The sequence below is a fragment of the Trichoplusia ni genome, chromosome 8 (genome assembly GCF_003590095.1).
Source record: "Trichoplusia ni isolate ovarian cell line Hi5 chromosome 8, tn1, whole genome shotgun sequence".
Taxonomy (NCBI): Eukaryota; Metazoa; Arthropoda; class Insecta; order Lepidoptera; family Noctuidae; genus Trichoplusia; species Trichoplusia ni.
Genome location: NC_039485.1, coordinates 8,842,732 through 8,852,067, shown reverse-complemented (window position 1 = coordinate 8,852,067; position 9,336 = coordinate 8,842,732). Strand labels below are relative to the sequence as shown.

General features: G+C 36.3%; 3 protein-coding genes across 3 annotated transcripts; 2 read left to right on the top strand and 1 right to left on the bottom strand.

Moving 5' to 3' along the window:
* Positions 1-235: 235 nt before the first annotated feature.
* On the top strand, positions 236-2,035 carry LOC113496664 (unconventional prefoldin RPB5 interactor 1). The gene is made up of 4 exons (XM_026875952.1): positions 236-400; positions 478-721; positions 806-1,448; positions 1,535-2,035. The coding sequence occupies exons 1-4, from the start codon at positions 371-373 to the stop codon at positions 2,001-2,003; spliced, it is 1,386 nt and encodes a 461-aa protein (XP_026731753.1). The 5' UTR covers positions 236-370; the 3' UTR covers positions 2,004-2,035.
* A 232-nt stretch (positions 2,036-2,267) lies between these two features.
* LOC113496668 (28S ribosomal protein S29, mitochondrial) lies at positions 2,268-7,933 on the top strand. Its single transcript, XM_026875955.1, has 8 exons — positions 2,268-2,445; positions 2,567-2,780; positions 3,020-3,112; positions 3,496-3,641; positions 3,808-3,968; positions 7,223-7,364; positions 7,473-7,565; positions 7,700-7,933. Exons 1-8 carry the CDS (start codon positions 2,368-2,370, stop codon positions 7,886-7,888), a joined length of 1,116 nt encoding a protein of 371 aa, XP_026731756.1. The 5' UTR covers positions 2,268-2,367; the 3' UTR covers positions 7,889-7,933.
* Positions 7,934-8,447: 514 nt separating this feature from the next.
* LOC113496348 (ATP synthase subunit g, mitochondrial) lies at positions 8,448-9,186 on the bottom strand. The gene is made up of 2 exons (XM_026875529.1): positions 9,035-9,186; positions 8,448-8,770 (listed from the first exon to the last, which is right to left on the bottom strand). The coding sequence occupies exons 1-2, from the start codon at positions 9,066-9,068 to the stop codon at positions 8,511-8,513; spliced, it is 294 nt and encodes a 97-aa protein (XP_026731330.1). The 5' UTR covers positions 9,069-9,186; the 3' UTR covers positions 8,448-8,510.
* Positions 9,187-9,336: the final 150 nt, after the last annotated feature.

The following is a 9,336-nucleotide window of genomic DNA, read 5'->3' as shown; positions in this document are numbered from 1 at the left end:
AAGCGTTGTTTGTATTTCAAAAGATTGGAGTATATTCATGTTAACCATTACTAACATACAGATCATTTGAATTAATTCTATGCCTGTGTTATCGTTAAATAAAGAGCATCAGCGTTTTCTTAACTGTTTTGGATTACTGAACGAATCAACAGCTGTTTTAACCAGTGTCAATGTCATTGATGTCATTACTTCTTTGTCATCGTTCGCTATCCATGTTGAGCCCTGTTTCCATCTCTTTCACGTACGCTGAGAGTTCATGTGGCCATCTTTATCATTTCCATTTCATTCATTGTTATAAATAAATAGTGCAGATGAACTTGTTGTTGAGGTTAGGTTATTGTCGTAAATCGTAAATAAAGAAATACTAAAAATGGATTTACTCAGTGAGTTGTATTACAAGGTAAATAGTGTTTTTGTAAAAAAAACTTCTTAGCTATTGCCGATTTAACTATTTTATTGTTTCTTGGATTATTTTAGAGTGCAGCTGAAAACGAGAAAAATCATCGCTTTTGGGAGAACTACTTACAAAACCTCAAGTCCTTAGATTTTTCGGTCTACAGTGATAAGTTGAAGGTTCCAACTCTGGTCCCTATAGGAAGTAGGATATTGTTTAGAGGAGAAATAAAACATACGAATGAAGTAACTGTTGCGCTTGGAGCCGATTACTTCGTCAAGTGTTCTATAAAACAAGCAGAAATACTAAGGCAACACAGAATAAAAGGTAAAGTACCTATAAATTAAATTAGAAATTGATTTATGTAAACATGGTTTCTAAAAATATTATGTATTTTTCGAAAATTTTTAGATGCCCAATCTAAACTGGACATATACATCAAAGAGAAAGAATATTTGGAAAACCAAATGTCATTCACAAAGAAATCCTTCCAAGACAATCAAGGGAAGGAAATAATTGAGTATTACAGCGAGGAAGATGATAAGTTATGGAGACAGAAGCATAGGGAAAATGTTAGGAAATATAAACAAAACAAAAGTAAGGATGAGAAGAATGTCTCACAAGATGTAACTGATGAGGAATTGTGGGAGAGATTAGAAGAACTAGAACTTCAGGAGGAGCTAGAAAACGAATTAACTGGCAATGATATTTTCGACAATCTAACTATAACCAAAATTAAAGAAAGTAACCAGTCAAACAAACAATTTATAGTCAAGAATGAAGATATTAACAGTAAACCTGAAACTGAAAAGGAAAAGACAGATCCAGAAAAACCAGTTACTGAGAGCAAGAATAAAGCCAAGAATGTCAGCTTTGATGTGCCAACAACAAAACTTGACATATTACAGCAAGTTATAGATAAGCAAAATGAATTAGAAGAAAAGTTATTTGAATTGAAGAACAGAGAGAGAACTCAAAGTAAAAATGAAAGTGATTTGCTGTCAAGATTAGATGAACTAGAACAATTGGATGAACTTGAGGATGAAATGGACAGGTATGTGCTTATGTTGTCAAGGTTTTTATTGACATAAAATGTTAACTCACCTACTTGACTCATAACTTCAACTTAATCTTTTTCAGGCTTGATGATATTATAGAGAATGAAGATGTTGATGAAGAAGAAGAAGAACATAATTCAATAAGAACAAAAGCAGCACCAATACAAAGGCGTGTCTCTTTTGTAGATGAAGACGACAGTGAAACAATAGAAATTAACTTTGATCACAGTCCAGTTGAACCTGAACATGAAGCTTACAACCCAAACAAAGGGATACAGAAACCCAGTGATATCTATGAAGCACATTCCAATCTTATCAGTGGACCAACATCCATTCTTAAAAAATCTAAGTATGAGTCAGTAGATGACACACCTGAAATATCACCCCCTGAAAAGAAGGCTGTCCAATTTGATGTCCAAGATACTGTAGAGCAAAGAACTATAGTAGTAAAAGATGTTGTAGAAAAAGTCAAACAAGACGATCATAAGTTGGAAACCAGTGCTAGGCCTACAAGTTTATTTAAGAAAAAGAGAATGCAAAATAAATCATAGGTAAAAATAAAATAAACGAATTGTAATTGAAATTGTTGTTTTTATTGATTTGAAGTTATTACAGATTTGTCTTAATGAGCGAAGGCTCTCCTCTTTTCCGGTAGGTACCTATTTTCACAGTAAGTCAAGTAAGACTAGATTTTCAACACAGCTCTGAGGTATTTTGTTCCACGGAAAAAAACCCAGTGTTTTCTGGATTTAGACTTTTATATTCTTGAACGAAGATATCAACTTCAAAAAATTGTGACTTCTTTGACATCTTTTTTTGACATATAAAATTTAAGTTTGAGGTTATGTTGTGAATCTGATTAGTCTCACCTCAACACTTTTTATATATCAAAGAAACGTTTAAACAGAGACCAACATGTTATCACGAAACTGGAGGCATCTATGTCGCCGATATTCCCAAGCTGTCAACTTTAGAACTACCGAGAACTCTCCGGTAAGTTACAATAAAATTAAGGCTTATTTAGAACGTTATGAAATTACTTAATTTTGACTTAAAATAGCTAACACATTAATTGTATTTAACACTATTTTATTTATTAAAATTTGTTTTTCAGGCTCAGCACAATGACAAGCAAGAAGGGTTGTTTTACACAATTAACCCTGACTTGTGCAAACAGCTCTTTGCTCATGGTGGTTTTCCAAGAAGTTTTATGAAGCAGACCAAGACATTTACAGAGACAGCCATAATGGTTCGCCAGCCAGCTTTAGATCTCCTAGCTTGTATTAAAGCTAGTGATATGAGTCAGCCTGTCATTAGATATGTACTATGTATCCTTTTTAAAATTGAAATATTAGCAAATATTTGGAACAAATTCAGTTTTGATCTAACATTTTCATCATATCATTGACATGAGTTATTTCTATAACCTACTTATATACTGTATGATTTATACTATTGTTCTAGTAAAGCTTTTTTTGCTCAGAACTATTGTGTACCTATTGAGAACTCAATATAAGATTGTTACTGCTAAAATTGAATAGTGTCCTTAGCAGTATGTTACTCTCAGATGGTGAAAAAGGTACAGGCAAGTCTATAACATTGGCTCATCTTCTGCATTATGCCCATGAAGAGGGTTTTCTAATTGTGCATGTTCCTTGGGGTGAGTAATATGTATAATAGTAGAGAAGATTGTAAAATATAAAAAAAATATTCATTTTAACCATTAGTCCTTTTTATACCATACCATCAAAAACAAATTTATAAAAATTATTCAAAAGAAAATTGTCTATAGGATCAGGAATACACTAACTTGTTATTATCAACAGCAACTTTTATCGAATTGTAGGACCTTCTCAACTCTTCTTCAAACTCTTTTCAACCTTTAGCGGACCTGCTATTATTAAGGACTGCTTCAAGTTTAAAAGAAAATATCTCTTAGTTTGCAAGGTAGTTTAACAGTCAGAGATACATTCAGACTCATTTAATAATATCCATCATATGAAAGCATAGCCTTAAGCATTAAATACTTTTTTTACTATCTAGTTTCGGAGTGGCTCAGGCGGGTGCCCCGTCACAAGGAGATGTCCAACTCACAAACGCATGAGGGCTTTGTTGATCTACCTCTGGATGCCGCCGCCTGGCTCATACACTTCAAGAGTCAAAACCAGACTTTACTCAAATCTGGTGAAGTAAGTAGTTGCATAATATATTAAAAAATATATGAATGATTGATTATTTTTTGATACTGTACGACCCATTAAAGTGTTTTTTATTGATTATTTATTTATTTACCTACGACTTTTTTTAAAGTTGTTACTTTTACATTATCAGTCTGAGATCTTGAATACCTTTCAGCTAAAAACTTCAAAACAATATGTATGGAGCAAACGTGAAACGACGGAGGCTGGTTCACCTCTAGCCGCGTTGGTGGAACACGGTATCAGCCGCGTCAAATACGCGTGTGACGTTGTCGACGCGCTCATCGACGAGATCAAGATACTTTCGAATGCCAAACAGTATGTTACTATACGTATATTTTTTCCTTAAAAGCATGACGAAATCTGGTTATATTAATAACAAGATTGTTAGAAAAGCAGTATATTGAAATGAAACTACTTTTACGGATTTTATCGCGGTTTAATTTTAGATTTTAGTTCCCGACGTTTCGAAACCTTTGCAGGTATCATGGTCACGGGCAGACTGAGATGGCGTTCGTCTTGACAGAAGATGTTGCTCGTTCTACCTTCATATTTTAATTAATTATTTGTGGTCCGACCTACGCAGTATGAGCTCACTGTGTCTTGATGTCTTGCAGCGCTGCTCTTGGGTTTGGCCTTGAGTTTATTTATTATTGGATCCCAAGTAGGTGATATCTTCCAGCCATCTTCTCTATTGAAATTAGGGTGTTTTTTAATCTCAATAGCCTCGCGAAACATCCTAGGTAGGAATTTGGATTCTTTAGCGAGGATCTGTGGTTGGTCAAATCTAATATAATGGCTGGAACCTTCAGCATGTTCGGCGACTGCAGACTTCGTTGAGCGGCGGTGTTTGACGTCAGCTATGTGTTCTTTAACGCGGGTCCCTATGCTTCGTTTGGTTTGACCGATGTAAGAGAGGCCGCAGTCACAATCTAGTTTGTATACTCCTGCATCTTGTAGAGGTATGTGACACTTGACAGATGGTAAGGATTGGCTAATCTTCTTGGGCGGCTTGAAGTATGTTTTAATTGAAGCTCGCTTCAGGATGTAACCAATCTTGTCAGTGACTCCTCTGACATATGGTAGTACAGCAGGCAAACGATCGACAGTGGCTGGCTTCACTCGGTTTCTGTGACGGGGCCGTGGAACTTGGAGCTTGTTGTCTCGCAGTACTTGCTTGACGTGTTGAAGCTCAGCGGCAAGGTGTCTGTCATCACAGAGTCCGTGTGCTCTCTGAAACAAAGATTTTCCCACGGTAGCTAACTGTTTAGGGTGGTGGTGAGATTCACCGTTTAAGTACCTATCTGTATGGGTCTTCTTTCGATACACGGTGTGACTTATGGTCTGATCAGGATTCCTTTTAACTAATATGTCTAAGAAGGCAAGAGATTTATTATCCTCCAACTCCATAGTGAATTGAATTTTGTTATTGATGGAGTTGAGATGTTGTTAAAAATGCATTTACTTGACTAGATGGTAAAGCTGTGAAAGTATCATCTACGTACCGTTTGTAGAACCTGGGAGTGAAAGGAGCTGTTTTTAAGGCTGTCTCCTCGAAGTCTTCCATGAATATATCGGCGACTACAGGGGATACAGGCGAGCCCATCGTTACACCATCTACTTGTACATAGAATTTATTGTTCCACAGTAGGTAGCCAGATGTGAGGCAGTGCTCGAGAAGTTCTGCATATTCTAGAGGTAGGTTGTTCTCTGCTAGCTTCTTGGAAACAATTTCAATACAATCCTTAACTGGTAGGCATGTAAACAAGGACTGTACGTCGAAACTAACCATTACTTCATTGTCATGGAGATGTAGATGTTTAATCTCATTGACAAAGTGGTATGAATCCTTCACAAACGCTGTAGTGTTGCCTCTGAGTGGTGAGAGTGTTCTCGCGACGTGCTGAGCCAATCTGTAGGTTGGTGTGTCGATTTGGCTTACAATAGGACGTAGCGGGGCGTTTGGTTTGTGTATCTTTGGCAACCCATACAGTTTAGGTGGTTTTGCGCATGTAGGTATTAAGTAGGTAACATCTAGACTTAATGCTTCGGAGTGTTTCTTAACCAAGGCGGTGGTAGTTGTTAACACCTTTTTGGTAGGATCAGTTTTCACTGGTTTATATGTACTTGCGTCCGACAATAGATCTTCTATTTTAGCATTGTAGTCCGATGTATCCATGACGACCGTAGCGTTTCCCTTATCTGCACGGAGTATAGTTACATCTTGTCTGTTTTTGAGGTTCTTTAAAGCGAGATGTTCGGCTTTAGGGAGGTTTGGTTTGGGCACTACACTTCGACGTAAAACAGATGATATATCTTGGCGTATCGCCTCCAAATCTTCCTTCCTCACGTTATTGTTGAACAGGCAAGTCTCAACATTGCAAATAATGTCCTCGTACGGTATTCTACGCGGTGTTACAGCAAAATTTAAACCTTTTTGTAGTACTTGCACGGTCGGTGGATCTAACGTTTGTTTTGACAGATTTATAACTGCGCGTGATTGGTTGACGTTTGGCGGGCGCGTTCCGTTTTCGTTTATTGTTTTGTTTGACGCGTTCGATTTTGAATTTAATTTTTCATATTTATTTATTAAGTTTTGTTTGCTTTCGAGATATTTGGTGTTTTCGCGCTTGTTTAGTTTTTCGAAGCATGTATTAAAATCGAAAGTTGATAAAACTGTTTTCAAATCATTAGTCACGATCTCAACGGTTTTGTTTAAATTTTGTAGGTCGGAACGAGTTTCATGAATTTTTAGGACGAGTAACTTTTTGCTTGCCTGATGGAGGATCTTGGCGCTCCCTCGTATGTCTTTCTTAGGTGATATCTTGAGACACGTTGGGATGAGATTGTGGTCACGGCATCTCTTCAAGAATGCTAAAGATGTTGTATATCTTGCGCGCTTAGTCTTGAGATCTTCCAACCGGCGTATTTTGTTTGCTATGTCCAGTCCGTACTGGGTTACATAGTGGTTTCTTAGGTTTACGCGAATGTTAGACATTGAAATGAAACTACTTTTACGGATTTTATCGCGGTTTAATTTTAAATACGTAAAATTAAAGGCGTAAGGCGATAAAATCCGTAAAAGTAGTTTCATTTCAATGTCTAACATTCGCGTAAACCTAAGAAACCACTAAAGCAGTATATATTTAAAAATAATATATTTTCCTTTCGGCTCCGCTTGAATGCAATCGATATTACTTCGGTTCTGATCAAAGATCAAACTAAAACGGCTTCTGTTCTAAAAATCATTAAATTTCACTCTCGGTCTCCGCATGCTATTTTTAGAGAATGTAATAGTAGGTAGTTTTGGTTGTATTATTGAATGATTCTCAGAAACACATTGAATGCATTTGAAAATATATTTAGCGACCCGCATAACTACGAGATCGCTAGATTGATGGAATAGAAAGAATAATCTTCGAGCATTAAGAATTTTTGTTTAATTTTACTTTAGGAAATGTACCTAATATTTTATATGCGTTGCCCATATTAAACCTCTGAACAAAATGTACTTCACGTTTAATAATGTTTATTTCCAAAAATACTAAGGAAAAGTTTTTTTTTTTTTTCAGATGCAAAACCTTTGTGGCCATAGATGGTTTCAACAGTTTCTTCTACCCACTAACACGACTCAACACTCCTACAAAGAGGAAAGTCAAACCTGAGGAAGTTACACTAACTACGTCATTCATGAAAATAACCACAAATGATTGGGTAGGTCAAAAGTCAATCATTCTATTTTCGAAAAGAAGCTATTTTTATTACTGTTTGAGCTTCAGCATAGAATACCTATTAAATTAATATTCGGCATTTGTTTTTCAGAATAATGGTGCCGTTGTGGTGACAGCTGATCAGTTAGCTTTCCCTGATGATCATCAGGAAAGTTATTTACCTAGATATCTACTTTACAAAAAGGTACCATTTATTAAATTTAGTTTTCAATGAATGATAAATATTATGAGGTTTTTCTTTTACATCTGATGTTATTAATTAAATTCATTTTTATATTTTACTGTGTGAAACAGCCTTTAATTTTGTTTTTCTTTCAGGGCTTTGAGCACTTGGACCCCTTTGTGCCAATTGAAGTAGGAAGATACAGTGACAAAGAATTCATAAGCTGTGTCAACTACTACAGAGACAGACTGTGGTTGCGTGGCCCCCCTGAGATTGAAGCAGAGCTGAAGTTTACCAGTGCAAGCAATCCTTACAGATTTATGGAACAGTGTGCACCTTTGTAATAGATATGTATTAAGATTATTAATATAATGTAGTTGATATATTTATTTGGTTTTCATCATTGGCCTAGCCTTTTCCCAACTATGTTGGGGTCGGCTACCAGTCTAACCGGTTTCAGCTAAGTACCAGTGTTTTACAAGGAGCGACTGCCTATCTGACCTCCTCAACCCAGTTACCTGGGCGACACGATACCCATTGGATAGACTGGTTGTCAGACTTTTCAAGCTTCTGACTATATACCTGTAATGACTGTCAAAGATGTAAGAATAACAGCCAGGACCCACAATTTAATATGCCTTCCGAAACACGGAGGAACCCCTTATGACAAAGATGGTCACCCATCTACGGACCAACCGCGTCAAGCATAGCTTAACCTGTGATTGTTTCACTTCTGCGGTTACAGCTTAGCCACGAGCTCCTCGTGTATATATTTATTTGGTGTTATTAAATGAAATTCAATTAGAACAAAATATATAGTTCCCAACTGATATGGCTTGACAGAGAAAATTGAATTAGTTGTCAGATGGATGTATACAAACAAATTAGTATTGAAACACAAAATGCTGATTTAATAATTTATTTTACTGAACATAATATCTACAGACTTGCTCTTATATTGATAACTTAAACATCATAACCAACAATGTGGCGTTTGCCGATGCATTCTCCAATGTAGAACCAGAAGATCACCTCAGCGCCGACGAGGGCGTTCAATGAGGCCTGCTTCACTGTCTGGTTCTTCCAGGCTCCAGACTTGGCACTTGTTAAGAGCTTAGCAATACCAGCCTTGATCTGTGGAATCTCACTGAGTTTAGGGGGTGCCAATTCAACGCGAGCGTACTTCATGAAGATATTGAATTTGGGGCGAGCCTGGGCCATAGCCGCTGAAACAATGATAATTCTTGTTAGATATTTAACGCAGCCTTCGTCCTTAAACTAATCATTACAATGATTATCATCCGAAACTCCTGGAGAAATGGATGCCCATAAAACATGAAAATTATAATATGCAAATAAAGTTAAAAATCGCTTAATTTTGCCATAACCTTCAATTTGATATTTTATTTGGAATTACATAATAATTGAGGATCTACTGTAGAGGGCACAAACATAAGGGAAACATCATTAAAAATTGTCAGAATACTTACAGCTTACTAATGCCGGTAACTTTGCGGCTGCCATTTCGTTAAATTAATGAAAACAGATGAAGTGCAATCGAAAATTTAACTTTGGAATGGCTAAGGATGGTAAAATCCGAGAGCTGTCAAGCTGCCATTGACGTTTGTCTAGACATGCTGAAACCGTTCTCCATGTCCGAAAATTAATCATTTGGAAATACTTAAACTATATTAATTTTTACTAATCCATCTCTCCCATGGCAAAGTGAAATTTAATTGAAAAACATTTAATTCATTTTCCATTTATGCTTTATTTTTCGTAAAGAAGGTTT

What these genes read in the sequence shown, in the direction of transcription:
- LOC113496348 (XM_026875529.1), bottom strand. Translation starts at nt 9,068, where the DNA reads ATGGCAGCCGCAAAGTTACCGGCATTAGTAAGCT. An exon ending in GTTACCGGCATTAGTAAGCT is followed by an intron (nt 8,771 to 9,034) that starts GTAAGTATTCTG and finishes TCATTGTTTCAG; the next exon opens with CGGCTATGGCCCAGGCTCGC.
- LOC113496664 (XM_026875952.1), top strand. Translation starts at nt 371, where the DNA reads ATGGATTTACTCAGTGAGTTGTATTACAAG. An exon ending in TCAGTGAGTTGTATTACAAG is followed by an intron (nt 401 to 477) that starts GTAAATAGTGTT and finishes GGATTATTTTAG; the next exon opens with AGTGCAGCTGAAAACGAGAA. An exon ending in CTTGAGGATGAAATGGACAG is followed by an intron (nt 1,449 to 1,534) that starts GTATGTGCTTAT and finishes AATCTTTTTCAG; the next exon opens with GCTTGATGATATTATAGAGA.
- LOC113496668 (XM_026875955.1), top strand. Translation starts at nt 2,368, where the DNA reads ATGTTATCACGAAACTGGAGGCATCTATGTCGCCGATATTCCCAAGCT. An exon ending in GAACTACCGAGAACTCTCCG is followed by an intron (nt 2,446 to 2,566) that starts GTAAGTTACAAT and finishes TTTGTTTTTCAG; the next exon opens with GCTCAGCACAATGACAAGCA. An exon ending in AAATAACCACAAATGATTGG is followed by an intron (nt 7,365 to 7,472) that starts GTAGGTCAAAAG and finishes TTTGTTTTTCAG; the next exon opens with AATAATGGTGCCGTTGTGGT.